The sequence below is a fragment of the Lactuca virosa genome, chromosome 4 (genome assembly GCF_052849685.1).
Source record: "Lactuca virosa cultivar CGN04683 chromosome 4, Lactuca_virosa_CGN04683_v6, whole genome shotgun sequence".
Classification (NCBI taxonomy): domain Eukaryota; kingdom Viridiplantae; phylum Streptophyta; class Magnoliopsida; order Asterales; family Asteraceae; genus Lactuca; species Lactuca virosa.
This window is the reverse complement of record NC_136429.1, coordinates 121,131,518-121,147,075: the sequence shown is the minus strand read 5'-3', so window position 1 is coordinate 121,147,075 and position 15,558 is coordinate 121,131,518. Positions and strand designations below refer to the sequence as shown.

Below are 15,558 nucleotides of genomic sequence, written 5' to 3'. Positions count from 1 at the left end.
TAAATTCACAAGCCATACATAAACCGCAAAACCACTCACACTAATTAAACCGCACCGCATACTACAGTTTAGCACTTCCGCGGTGCAATTTGTGGTTTTGTCTCGGTCTAACCACAAACACCACTACTAGAGCCTATATTTAATTACCCATCTAGAACATAGCTCAAAACTATACATTAGGGGTAAATGCTCTAATTAAATTCCAAACTATAAGGTGTTTTTTGGGCAAATCATAAAAGATCACAAGAGTGACACGTCTCTACCCGAAGTCGAATGAGAGCACGTAACCGTGGAATTGGACGTCTGGAATTGAGAGGTATTGTGCATTGCGTTAGCAATATATATTCATTCACTCTATATGAACCCTAAAATCCTTGCGATTTACTGGAATTAGTTCAGTCAATATTTTATTACTTTTTTTTTCTCCATTATAGGTTAAGGGTACTTGAGGTTGCATGCAATCAATTTCAGATTAATTTTTTCTGCAGAAGAAGAAACTGGTATAAAGTGTTTATTATTTATTTGCTTCTTATATCCCCAACTCATAGTTTGCCATTAATTAAATGCATCTTTACATCTTGAGTTTATAATATTAAGCTTAAACTTATATTTGATCAAGTTTTGTTGCTTTGTTAAATACTTTGTTAGCATATGCTAATCAAATTTTAATGGTGGGTTGACATGCAGGACAACATGGCAAGTGCATATGAAAACCTAGCAATTTTTCTCTTCTTGTCAACCCTTTTCTGTACTCCAGTAGTAATTTCCACATCAACCGATGGGCTTGTTAGGATTGGACTGAAAAGAGTAAAATTTGAGCGGACCAATCGTATTGCTTCAGATCTTGGATTGAATGATGGTGATTACTTAAAGACGTCTATTAGGAAGTATAGACAAAGTGCTAATAATCTTGGTGATTCGGAAGACTCTGATATTGTTGCATTGACGAACTATATGAATGCTCAATACTTTGGTGAGATTGGCATCGGCACCCCACCTCAAAAGTTCAGTGTGATCTTTGACACGGGTAGCTCTAACTTGTGGGTACCATCGTCAGAATGCGCTTCGGTAAGCTTGTCTTATCTATATAATTTCTAAATGAAACTGTTAACATTCAATGTTAGAGAGAGAGAGAGAGAAACGAGAAAAACGAAGAAGAGAAACGTACGTTCTCATTGATTGTTCAACTTCAAACTATTAATTACAACTGGTATATATACATAAGCAATGTTAAATAAACTAGATCTAACAAATTAGATCGTAATATTACAATTCTACCCTCAACAGTTATAACAGAATTAACTGTTAAAATGAGACGAAATCTAATTAACACCCCCCTCAAGCTGAAGACCGCAGATTCAGCTTGGAAACAGCTCTGTTGTGAAGTACTCCATTCAAAGGCTTAGTAAGAACATCTGCCAGTTTTTTGTCTGTTAGAACATGGGACAAAGTAATCAAACCATCTTGTAAATTTTCTCTCACGAAGTCTTATAACAGAAACATTCATGAATATATATATATATATATATATATATATATATATATATATATATATATATATATATATATGAACAGAAAGTTAATGCCTAGGGCTATGCTACTCCTGCAGGTATCTTGTTTTTTCCATGCCAAATACAAGTCAAGTCAGTCAAGCACCTACATAGAAAATGGTTAGTAAGTTAGTTTTCTCTGTTATGCTATGACGTTGCAGCTTTATGATAAGTTGCAACTCCTCAATGCCGTATTAATCAATCTACTTATCTATAATAGAGTCCTATATTCTTAGGATTACTGGCTTTAAATCATAAAAGTTGAAACAAAAAGATAAATAAAGAAGTTCAACATAGTAATGAACACATTAGGAGCATGTCATTCTCATCGAAATTAAAATCTTTTCTTTTTTGTAGAGTTCTAGTAGAAGTAATATTTGGTCGGCAAATTGGTTTATTTGGGATTAGTAGTCTATTATGGTTTATCTGCCTTCCTTGTAATCCCACGGCCGTTAGTTTTTTGGCCTTGTTGCTAGCTTCTTAATAGTGACGGGGATCTTGTGGTGGATCCAAACGAGTACCGAAGGCAATTCAAATATATCGAAATACCAAACACTTTGTCCTATGAACAAGTTTAAAACCCAACAACCACAACGGGTAACAAACTATGATGAAGAAAGCAATAAAATGCCTAATTACGATAGCAACACATACCAAGATATAGAAAATATAGTTGGAGAAATGTAGAAGAATACTGCCACATATTATTAGATGAATTAAAAGATGAGACTGGAATAAGTAAAACGAATGTGAAGATCGTCGATTCTTGACTACCAAGAGTTGCACATAATGAATAATGTCCTTAAGGCTTTTATGTCGCTCGATTGTTGTAAGCTTATGTGTAAAAGCTTAGGATTTAATGTAGATTATCATTCTTTCCAACAACTATGGAAGAACAACGGATCTGGAATCACATGCTTGCTGAATTCACAGTGTAAGAAGAGAGAAGAGGAGATCTCAAATTTTAGGTGTGGAATAAATGGAACCTAAGAGGTCCTATTTTTGCCTGTGGGAGATTCCCAAAAAGTGGGGTTGTGACAATGTTGAGTCACTGACGGATTGCCACATTACAAGTGAGTTAATCCCTAGATGCAACAATTGTTCTGTAAGCTTATCTATTATCGCGACACGCTTATCGGTTACCAAAATCATAGTTATCTCTAATTGTTTGACAAGATCAATTTCAACCGATGGTATCACCGTTTGATCAGATCAGTATAGCCCGACCCGATCTAAGACCCACAAAAAAATCATCAGCTTCCATTGATCGATGCGGCATGTGAAGTGCAAAATGCACCTAAATCGTTCCATTTTGTGAACCTCACTTCCATGGCCTAAGTAGGTGTGCTTGTGGACTTGGGCCATCTATCAACCCCCATTAAATCGTTTGAAGGATAAAGGAATTGACAATCTTATATGTTAGGAACCGGACCGGGTACACGCAGCGGAAACACACTATCACACACACACAAACTCACGAAAATAAAGCAAGAAGAACACAAGGATTTTACGTGGTTCGGATTCGGTGCAAATCCTACATCCACGGGCTGCAACTAGAGAATTTTATTAAAACTCACAAGATTACAATTGGCTTGACACTCTACACTTGATGTTCTCTCAAGTTTTTGCACACAAAATATGCAAAACATACATGCATATATATAGGTGAGAGAGCCGCAATTTGCACATGAAATTGAGTCGTCGTAACAATAGTACTCAAATGTGAAAGCCGCAAATGTTGAGTCGTCGTAACAATAGTACTCAAATGTGAAAGCCGCAAATGTTGAGTCGTCGTAACAATAGTACTCAAATGTGAAAGCCGCAAATGTTGAGTCGTCGTAACAATAGTACTCAAATGTGCAAGCCGCATGTTTTCAACCTTTCATATTTTACCTAACAATCTCCCACTTGAAAGTTTGAACAACATGGTCCGTCTCTGTCATCCAACTCCAGTAATCTTAAAACAACCAAGTCTTCCAAGCCTCCAGTTCCTAAGAACAAGCTAAACTTAGTCCCATTTCTCTAATTGCAGCCGCCCCTCATCTTCAAGTACTAGAAGGGACAGTTGAAGCTCCCACTAGCTCCAACTCAGTCGTGGCTAATCCCACCACCGACTCATCCTCTGTCTCAACCGGTTTGGACACTCCACCAGATCCAGAGATACACCGAGGACCACTAACACTCTCCCAACTTTGCAAACTTTCAACAGGAGAGACTTTTTCAGTCTTAGTCTTCAAAACCCAACGGCTCTTTGTAACTGTACCCGAAACACACCCCGTGCTCCCACTGTCACAGAATCCCCTGAATGGTTTAGAATTTCTGACTCGTTCAGCTAACATCCCCTTGGCTCCAGAATTCATGTTTGCAAAATGAACTCTCTTAGCCGTAGATTTAGCGAACCAGATTTTGTCTTGCTTAACAGGGACGGTCATACTTCCCTCAGCAGATACCTCAACCATATACAATGACCCACACTTCATACCATGAGCAATCACTAGATTATCATTGATCACCCTCCATTTACCACCACCAAACCTTACTTCCATTCCTTGTTTATCCAGCTGACCAACAGAAATCAATTTCTTCTTCAGCTCCGGAATCACCCTGACATCCTTCAGGCTCCATGTAGTTCCCAATGAAGTAACCAAATCAATATCTCCCATGCCCGTTACCTGAAGCATCTCGTCATTTGCCAAACGTACCTTTCCAAAATCTCCTTCTTTTAGATTCACCATCGTTTCCCCGTTGTCCATGGCGTGAAACGAAGCCCCTGAATCCATGACCCAAGAGTCCACAGAACTTTCCATATTGAGTATCAGTGCATCATCCTCAGACACACTCTCAGCACCAGCAATGTTTAATTCTTTCTTTGGACATTGACTCTTAACATGTCCCACCTCCTGGCAGTTCCAGCACTTCACATTCTTCTTAGTTCTAGATGAACTTCTTCCCCGACTCCCACTGCTTCCACTATTCCTGCTATTCCCTCTACCTCTTCCGACATTTAATAAATCAGAAGAGGAAGATCCACCTTGATTCTTGCGTCTGATATCCTCGCCTAGAACCAAATCTCTAACCCCTTCAAAAGTCATACCACTGGTCCCCACGGAACTCGTAACAGCAGTAACTGTTCCGGACCAGCTATCAGGTAGAGAAGCTAGTAGCAGTGATGCTTGAGTCTCGTTATCAAATTTAATTCCCACAGATGATAATCTGGACAGAATTGAATTTAGATTGTTAATGTGAACCGTAACTGAGCCTTCCTCATTCATCCTTGTAGTGAACAGCTCCTTCATCAAGAACACCTTGTTAGCCGCCGATGGTTTCTCATACATATTTGACAGAGCCTCCATCATACCACGTGCCGTGGTTTCATTCATGATGTTGAAAGCAACGCTCTTCGTCAACGACAATGTAATAACCGCCTTGGCTTTCTTGTCCTTTGAGTTCCACGCATCTTCAGCAGCTTTTTCCATTTTCTCCGGTTTGTCTCCGAGTACCACGTCCAAGTCTTTCTGACATAGCAATGCTTCTAGTTGCATTTTCCACCAGCTAAAATCAGAACCGTTGAACTTTTCGATTACAACCTTGTCTTCAGCCATTACGACAAACAAGATACAAATCAGGTACACTCGTGCGTGATAAAAAAAACGATCGTACCCTCCAAAACCTCGCTAATCTGGCTCTGATACCAGTTGTTAGGAACCGGACCGGGTACACGCAGCGGAAACACACTATCACACACACACAAACTCATGAAAATAAAGCAAGAAGAACACAAGGATTTTACGTGGTTCGGATTCGGTGCAAATCCTACATCCACGGGCTGCAACTAGAGAATTTTATTAAAACTCACAAGATTACAATTGGCTTGACACTCTACACTTGATGTTCTCTCAAGTTTTTGCACACAAAATATGCAAAACATACATGCATATATATAGGTGAGAGAGCCGCAATTTGCACATGAAATTGAGTCGTCGTAACAATAGTACTCAAATGTGAAAGCCGCAAATGTTGAGTCGTCGTAACAATAGTACTCAAATGTGAAAGCCGCAAATGTTGAGTCGTCGTAACAATAGTACTCAAATGTGAAAGCCGCATGTTTTCAACCTTTCATATTTTACCTAACATTATAAACCCTAGAAATATCCTTCCACCCACTAATATGGGACAAGAGAAACTAGCCAACTTGGTATTCCCTTCATAATTTCCAAGAATCCTCCACTAAATTTAAAAGTTTTATTTCACTCGGAAAGATGATCTCATTTAGGTGTCATGAAGATTAAACTCTCATTTAGTGTGGAAAAACAAGAATATACTGATTTAATGGTATCTTATGAATTTAAACAAAGAACCTTGTGACCTCTTCAGTTTACCCCCATACGTCACCCAAAATCTATGTGTTCTCACTAAGCATGAATATGGCCATGCACTATAAACCCTTTTTATAACCTCTAGAAGTAGGGTTGAGTGTGGGTCAGTTTGGGTCGGCTTTGAGGTAAAACCGAACCCAACATACTAATTTTGGTTTTTAGGTTTTAGAACCTATTGCGTTCGGTTACTCGGGTTCAACCCATAGGTTCATGGGTTTTGGGTTTTAACCAATTTTCCAGCAAATGTAACAAACTAACAATATAACTCATATTCCCTTCCAACCATTTAAAACAATCAAAAACTCATAAACCAACTAAATAGTTCAAGAAAATATTAAAACTACCATGTTTAGAAGTTTACAACCAAAACTGGAAAAAACCATCAAAGTAAAACATAAATATTCCATTATAACCAAATCATGAAAACACCATCAAAAGTAAATAAAATAAAATAAAATAAAAATAGAAAATAAAAACAATCTTTAATCCTCACCAATGTGAATCTTTTCACCACTTTACAATTGATCTACAAACCAAAAAATATTAGTATTGAATTATAAATGCATAATTATGTAAAAATCCTAACCAAGTTTTGTTCCCTTCAACTTCTCTTGTATTTCTTCTACATATGCAATTGTCATGTTTTTAAAATTGAATATCAATCGACGGGGAACGTATCCAATCCTGGGTGCAAATTAAAGCTTTCACAATCATGTCTGTAAGGGAGCTTCTAGTTGCATCAATCACCATCCCGCCAACACTAAATGTACACTCTAATTCCACATTAGAGTTCGTCATTCCTAAATAAATGAATATGAAAAATAACATTTTAAATGATTTCCCATTGCACACAGACCATTCTTTTTCGAATTTGCACACATAATTTATGGACAATATTGACATTTCACAACACCCAGGATCCTTTATGATCACCACCCTTATTTTCTACAACATCTTCGTCATCTTCTTCATCAACATAAACAACTAGTGGATTAGATTAGCTTGCTTACTTCTACTTTCAAATGCGTCAACAGTTTTTTGAGATCCTTCCATATACATTTAAAAACAAACTCAAATTTAGCATTTCTTATTAAACTCATATTAACTAACATTTTAGATTTCATATTAAACTCAAATTAACTAACATTTTAGATTTCAAATTAAACTCCGATTTACAGATTGCATATTAAAATTCATATTACATTATTACTAAGAGAACTTGAGATTAATATAACATGAGCTCTACCCATCCCTCTTGTTTCTGTCATATTAAGCAAATAGCATAAAATTTTAATTAAAATCATATTAAACAAATAAAGCATGAACTTATATATTAAGAAAATATTAATTAACTAGTAATTATCTACCTACTAACAAAATCTGAGACTAAATTGAAATCAGATAGTAGTCTAGTACAGTAATGGTTTATATTTTTAATGTGAACTTAAACATCTAAGCAAAAGCAAGAAATCGGATAGGATGATATGCACTTATACATTCAGAGAAGCACATCTACTCAGACTTACAAATGGAGTTCCCAAACTCAGAAAGATAGATGAAGATGGATATGTTGCAGATGAGTTTCTTGGATAAATTCTGAAAAATAAACGAGACATTGTAAAACGAAGATGGAGATGTTGTAGATGAGTTTCTTGTCCTGTGATGCACATTGCAGGCAAAGTTGAAGATATTACAAAAAAACACTCACGTAAGCTTAATCAGAAAGATAAAATCAACATTCTTAAAATTGGAAGTTCCAAACGTCGAGAGGGAGAAGATGAGAGTGAACGTCGGATATCAAACAAAATGGGATTAAGATTACTACCTAGTACCTTACTACCTTACTGGTTTAGCTTACGATGTTACGTATTATTATATTTTAGTTTTTTATTATATTATTTAAAGTATATATTAAATATTAAATAATTAGAAATATATATTATGGGTCGGGTCATGGGTATGAGTTGGTTATTGGGTCGGTTTCTGAAGTATTAACCAAAACCGAAACCGCTTAATTCGATTTTTGAAATCTAAACTCTAAACCGAGGATTTTGGTATGTTTTTGGTTTTTAGGTTTTGGTTTCATTGGTTGTTGTTGATTTTTCAGTTTCTAAGTTTGCCTTTGCTCACCCTATCTATAAGGTAAACCACTAATGTTCATTGGATGCATCACCACCTATAGATCATATAGGTAAAGTTTTACAACATCTTCATTGTGTAGATTCCTCCAAAACTTTGTAAAGAGTCTTAACTCAACCTCGTTCTCGACAACAATATACTATCCTATCTCAGATGGATATATTATTATTAATAATACCTTCTATATTTAGTTACGTATTACCATTTAAAATTGAGAATATGAGTACTAATTTCAAGTCGGGTTTCCATCACTAAACGATTTTACAGTGGTTTTAGACCCATATCTCTCGTGGTAGTTCCAACTAAAATTCTCGTCAGAGGTTTTATAAGTAGATCTATGAAGTTACTCTTATCTTGACATAGATAAATAACTATAATGGTACCTCTTAAGTTAGATGTCTCACATAACTATGTTGAATACCAATATGTTTTTGACTTCCTATTAAACACTACATTATATACTTTAGATAGGGTGTCCTCAATATCACAATATATTGGAATATACTGCATTGAAGTATCACACAGACGTATATCCAATAGTAGATCTCTAATCCACTCTACCTTTTTTCCTACTTCTACTCATGCAACAAGCTTGGTTTTCATCTTCGAGTAAGTTATACATGTTTATTTCTTCCTCATCCAAGAAATAGTTCCTTAAAATAGAGTATCAATCCAAAAACTTGTGGATTTTGAATCACTGGTGTGGTATATCCAACTAGCATCGGAACACCCTTCTAGTATACCGCGAGATGACATTTATGTCAATTCGAGAGTATTTGTCCTTTTTAGGCACCGTTGTAATATGTTCATTGCCTTGAAGTGCTCCATACATGGGTTGACAACATAGTGACTTATTTTTCTTACAACAAATACGACGGCAGGTCAAGTGCGGTGCATGGCATAAATCATGTTATCGATTGCACTCACATACTCTAGTTGAGCCACTGCTCAGCCATAGTTTACATTTAATTTCAAAGTTTAATTAAAATGAGTGATGAATTCCTTAAAATGTTCAAATGTTGAAACTTATTTAGAACTTTCTTTATGTAATGATATTGAATCGGAGAAGTCCAGCTACATGTTCTTTTCACCTTAATACCAAATATGGTATCTGCTTCTCCTAGAAATTTCATCTTAAATATCAAGGATATGTATTTCTTCGTTTCAATAATATGTCTAGGTGAGTGCAAATGATCAACATATAAATGACATAAAGATAAATAATGACTCTATACTCGATCGTGACTTCTGTATTTTTATAAATACACATGTCATCAATATTATGTTGAAACATGAAAAGAGTTACGATGGTATGAAATCACTCATGCCAATGTTTTGGAGTTTTTTGAAACCATACAATAATTTAATAAATACACACTTTGTTTGCTTTTCAGAATATCACAAAACCTTGAAGGTTGCTCCAAATAAATATGCTCATTGAGATAGTTATTCAAAAATATTGTCAAAAGATCCATTTGATAAATATATAGTGCTTTCAAGGCTATTATATTTATAAGTGTTCTAATAAATTTGCTCCTAGAAATTGGAATGTATGTACAAAAGTAGTTGATTCCTTCTCTCTACCTATATCCTTTACCAATTAATTTTGCTTTATATGCAGATATGGATCCATTTAGGTGATAGTTTATTTTGAAAATCCATTTATATTCTATGTGTATCTTTCCCTTGGGTTGATTAGCTAACCCCAAAGTTCTATTTCCCATAAGAGAATCATTTTTATCATTGATAGCTTACTATCATAATTTAACACCCCTCGACGACATGGATTCATTAAAGGTCTTATGATCATCATCCAAATTAATGGAGAAAATGACCTTTCTTTTTCACTTTCTTTGGAGTCCCTTCAACCAAATAAGAGAGAAAATTATCTCCTGTATTTTTTCCATTTCTAGTTGTTGTACTTCTCGGATATTCTATAGAAGGTTGGATATTATCTTGATAAGTATTTAGAGCTATTATGGGGTTTGAGATTTCATCATCATTTTAAAACTTATCCTTGAAGATTTTCATATCTCAAGATTCTACTATCATACATGATTCGTTATCCAATAGTCAGTAAGCCTTATTTTAGCATATCCAATGAATATACTCTCCATAGCTTAGGATCCCAATTTCGATCACTTAGGATCGGATGTATGATAGTAAGAAATCCAACCCCCCCCCCCACACACACACACACATAAAGACACACATAGAAAGTCTAGGTTGGGATTTCTTCCTTTATACAACTAATTAGAACTTGAGGAATGACATGAATACTTATCATAGTATGTACATTGTAAGCGGCCATAAATGTTTTCCCTTTTAGATTGTTTGGTAAACTAGATGGGTTCAACATGTATTTGACCATCTCGACTTGGATGGGTTTGGTTCTCTATTTCATCCCAACCATTATGTTGGGGAGTAAATGGTGAATTTCTTTCATGTTTGATGTTATTCTTCACAGAATGTGTCAAACTCTCAATTAAAGTATTCTCTTCCTCAATCCAAGATAAAAATCATTATATGCTTCTCATGTTGATTTTCAACCTCGGCCTTATACATTTTAAATGTGTCACCAGCTTCATCTTTTGATGGAAACAAATAAAAATATAAATAATGGATCAAGTCATCACAATATGTAATGAAATATCTCTACGCTCCTTATGTGAGTATTCTATTTAGTTCACAAATATTCAACTTAATTAACTCTAGTAGTAAAGTAACTTTTTTTAACACATGGAAAAGTTCTCTATTTGAACATAGATTTTATACATGTTTCTCATTTATCAAATTTTTATCGTTTTGATTTAACACACCTTGAGTTTGTATTTTTTTAAATGTTTTTTATATTTGTATGGGATAAACATTTGTGCAATAAAGAAATTGATCAAGTGTTATAATCAGAAAAATTAATTTTATTCATCTCAAATTTAGTGACATCATTACTACTAGTTTCATCACTATCACTAGCAATATGCAAATCATAACTATCACAAAACTGAACATCCAACACAAAAGAACCATGCATTCATCCTCATGATATGTATCTCTTTCATTTAAGTCAATCCAGTACATTCTAATAGTGTTAATTGCTCGACCAATGAAGAAGTTATTCTCGGTGAACTCCACATGACCATTCTCTATTACCATCTTATATCCATTCTTCTTAAATTTCTCTACTGACATGAGTCCCTTTGAGATCCTAGGAACATGTAATGCATCTCGAAGGGCGAATATGTGACCATTCTTGAAGCTTATCTGTAACTCCTGCATTTCCTGCTAGAAATAGTCATATTCTGTAATCACTTTGGTCAACTATTATTCTTTATATGAATGACTAAGAAAGGATTATTCATGTATTTATGTGCTAAAGTGTTTTATATGTAATTAATAATATAATAAATAATATTAAAACACGTGTCAAAATAGAATAATAATTAGGACGAATAACCTTAATGAAAGATGAAGTAGTTGCAATAAGGATTCCAGAGATATAAGGAATGCAAATACGGCTTAGAACGAAGAAGTTATGGTGCATCGAAGTTTCGTGTTAAATCTGATCGGCTTCGGATGTTGTAAAAACTGAATTTTAGATAGATTGCTTATTAGCCTAAGCAATCTAAACCAAATTCATAGTAATCATAAAACTGAGAGTGTGCATATAGAGAACGACCAAATCTGACTTCATATGAAGAAGTTATAATTTTTCGAAGTTTCAGCATTAACGATGTTAGCACAGAAATCGAATTTTAGATCGGTCAATTTTTAGCCGAGACTATCCAAATGAGAATTGAAGATCTCATTAATAGGAGTCCAACAATATAAACACAGTAAAAAACGGACGTTGGATGAGAGAGCTATGCATTTTATTTATGTTTTAACAGTCTAAGCCTGTGTTAAATAAATAAAGTCAGAATTAGCCGACATAGTCTTTAGGAAAGTTGTAGATCTCGTCGATAGCTATGCATCGATATAAAAACCATCAAAAACGGAACTCTTATGAAGAACTTATGCAATTTTGAAAATCTAAAATTACATATGTGCGTATGTGCGGCACGCATATGGTTCTAGAAGCCGCCACACAGCTCCACCCTTTTTCGAACATGTGTCAGCAGCCCTGAGGAGCCCCGCCATGATAGTGCGCAGACCTATAGTGCACGACACGAATAAATATTTGTTTCCCTTTAAATAGCCAGCAGTCTCCTGATAATTTCTCACACCCCTACAAGTCATATTCTTGACTTTTGCTTTGCCTTAGCTCCATTTTTCACTTAGTTTTCGATATTCCGACGAAGCCATGAGATCCCTGAGTGCTCGGTACTTAGTAGCTATCTAGTAGAAGCACTGCCAGTGTAACTTCCAGACTTTTGTCTAGGAAAATCTCTGTAAGTTAAATTACACTTAACCCTATTTTAGTGTAATTTATAATTATAGTCATACTCATTATGAATATATAAATAAGATTTATCAGTAATTTCACGTCATTATACTGTCAGTGTAGGTCACTATGTCTGAGCCAACCATCTTGAGCTCCCATAGCTCTTGTTCCAGCTTTTGTACTTCGCCCCTTGGGCAGTACTCTCCCATCATCATTTCCTTCAACTTTTCCCAGCCCATAGAATTTGCCACTGTTAGAGTCAGTGACTTAACATGGCTATTCCACCATGTATGGTGAGGACCACGCCAACTCATGACGAAAGATAGTAACGGACTCTTTACCAAACAAAGTTTTGGCCGATTTGAAAGAAACGTTTGTTATACGATGATGTACTTCCCTAGTGTTTTCGAAAATGTACTCTTTGTAAATGTTCTAGTGCTTTCTGTTTTGCTCTTGTTGTTAACACTTCTACGTATCGTACCGCGATGTGCGCGTACATACTGCGAAAGTGCTTTGATAACTAGTATTGATACTTTAAACTACGATCCTCCTTGGTACCACTACGATCGCCTGGAATATACAAGTTGCGAATAATTAAGATGAATTGGACGGCCGACTGAGTAACTCTGCCTCAAATCCACAACCAGACAAGGAACAGGAATTAAGGCGGAATCACTCACTCTAAGTCTGCAAAATCTTAGCTATGCACAACCCTTAAGGTACATACTAAGCCATCATAGCTTCTCAGAACGGATCTCTTAGTTCTCTTGAATACTGTGACCTATTTCAATATGTGAGTTATTATAATTACTTTTAAGTGTTATCCCCAAGTTTTAATCTTATATAAATATAAATTAAATTTTCAAGGTAATTACTAAATCGAAAACGTATCGCCGCACGCTGGCGACTCCGAGGTCGATTCTCCTGCGGTGATCATCAGAATTCGTCCATCTGCTCCTGAGTTCTTTGTTATCGGGCAGTCCTTCTGGTAGTGTCCACTCTCACCACAGCCATAGCAGACTTGGTTTTATTCAACTTCGGGGACTTGGGAGATCGGTTGAGCCGGTGCCCTGCAGAAATGGACTGTGTATCCTTTTCTGTGGCAGTCCAGACACTGCATTTTCCGGCATACTCCGGTGTGGTGATAGTTGCACTTCCCACACTTCGGAAGGGTTCCAGCATATCGACTGGCGGGTGCTGAAGTAGCAGGGGTTGTGGCGGTGTATATAGTACTCGTTCGTTCCTCCTGCGGGGTGTCCTGTGTTGTTTGCTTCTTCTTCTTCTTGTTCCTCGACTTCTGTCCATAGTCCTCTTCCCTCGATGGCTCGGGAAACGGGACTTCTACACCATGATGGGCTTCATGGTCGATGAGTCGCTGGGCTAGGCGTTTGGCACTATCGAATGTGGATGGGTTAGAAGACAACACATTTCCTTGGGTCGGGTCAGTCAGACCCCAGATGTACCTTTCTATCTTCTTGCTCTCCGGGGTAACCATCCCGGGGCATAGTGCTGCCAGGTCGCTAAACCTGTCAGTGTAGGTCACTATGTCTGAGCCAACCATCTTGAGCTCCCATAGCTCTTGTTCCAGCTTTTGTACTTCGCCCCGTGGGCAGTACTCTCCCATCATCATTTCCTTCAAGTTTTCCCAGCCCATAGAATTTGCCACTGTTAGAGTCAGTGACTTAACATGGCTATTCCACCATGTTAGGGCTCTTCCGGAGAAGGTGCAGGTAGCAAACTTGACTTTGCTCCCTTCTGGGCATGAACAGAGTTCGAAGACCGACTCTGTTTTCTCGAACCATTGCATCAGAGCGATGACTCCACCATTTCCGTCGAAGGAATTGGGTTTGCATTTCATGAAGTCTTTATACGAACATTCCCTTGGGTGTTCGTGGGTATCTCCGTGGTTGTTTAGGCGAGCACCGCCACCAAAACCACTGATACCACTTGCGCGAATTTGGGTTAGGGTGGCTATCGTTGCTGCTGTTACCGCTGCCTGAAAAGCAGCTAGGTCGAACTGTGGCGAGGGTAGTGGCGGTTGAGTTGGAGTTATCGGAATAGTGCGTCTGTTCAATTTGCGAGGAGGCATCTTTGCTAAAAGAATACAAAGATGAGATGGAATAAGTCTATAGCAGTGGACACAAGCCGAAAGCTGAAAAGACAAGGCTGTTCCAGTTCTGAGTGTATCGGGTCTTGACTTCCACAGGGTACTAGAAACAATTCATAAAAGAGTCTATACCTAATAAACTCTATGAATTTGAAATGACTATCCTCGAATGAATATCTGTTACTTGAATAACTGTTACCAGTTGGATGTTAGAAAAGTAATCCTAACACATAATGTGAGCAGTGTTTCCACTCGCTCAATAAGTTAACAAGATTATTAGTTATTAGCATGACGCATAAGACGTTTTGGTTACTTCGGTTGATCCCTCTTTGAAAACTTCTCATGAACTTGCTCTTGTTTCCCCCTTACTCTAATGTCGTCTACTATGAGGAAGTGGTTACATCTATTTGGGTTCGTCGTGCGAGAATGGAAGTGACTAAAGAATCTATGAGATTTAAGGTAACTTTATGGGGTGATCCTTACAGAGTCCTCCTATAATTGCACAATGTATACAAGTTGTATATAACTTAAGCTTAAATAGACCTTTGAATAAGTGATCCTACTCCAAAACCACAACCAAACAAGGAACAGGTAGTGGAGCGTAGATCACAAATTCTAAGTCTATAAATTCTCAATTATATATAACCTTGGAAGTATACATTGCAAGATTATGGACCTATCCGTAAGGGTCTTTTAAGTTATCACATAAGTTATTTGTATAGTGTCTAAAATACTCCTATAGTATTTTAACGTAATGTACTTGGTATGTTTTAAACTTGTTATCGCGTTATGGAATCATAGAATACTCATATAGTATTCTAACTCTAATGTACTTGATCTAGTATTCTCTTGACTGGTGTTAGGTGAGTTTTAAGACTGTTGCAACACCACATCCCTCCCAAACACATGTCGGTCACATCTCGAATGAATATAGTTGATCAGGCTATATTGATCCTAGCTATAATTACATAACTGTTCAGGTCTGACGACAATGTTCAACCTTTA

At 36.6% G+C, this 15,558-nt stretch overlaps 1 protein-coding gene across 3 annotated transcripts in view; it reads left to right on the top strand.

The window, feature by feature from the left end:
• The first annotated feature begins 204 nt into the window (after nt 1–204).
• Nucleotides 205–15,558, top strand: part of LOC145168449 (aspartic proteinase-like) — a 31,147-nt gene continuing 15,793 nt past the window's right edge. The window contains exons 1-4 of one of the 3 annotated variants that reach the window (XM_079087257.1): nt 205–316; nt 435–500; nt 688–1,068; nt 1,610–1,670. In XM_079087257.1, the coding sequence (XP_078943383.1) occupies nt 694–1,068; nt 1,610–1,670 (436 nt within the window). In that variant the 5' untranslated portion in view covers nt 205–316; nt 435–500; nt 688–693. Of the gene's footprint in view, nt 317–378; nt 501–681; nt 1,069–1,609; nt 1,671–15,558 lie in introns of those variants that run through there. The other 2 variants (XM_079087256.1, XM_079087255.1) reach the window with 2 other exon arrangements.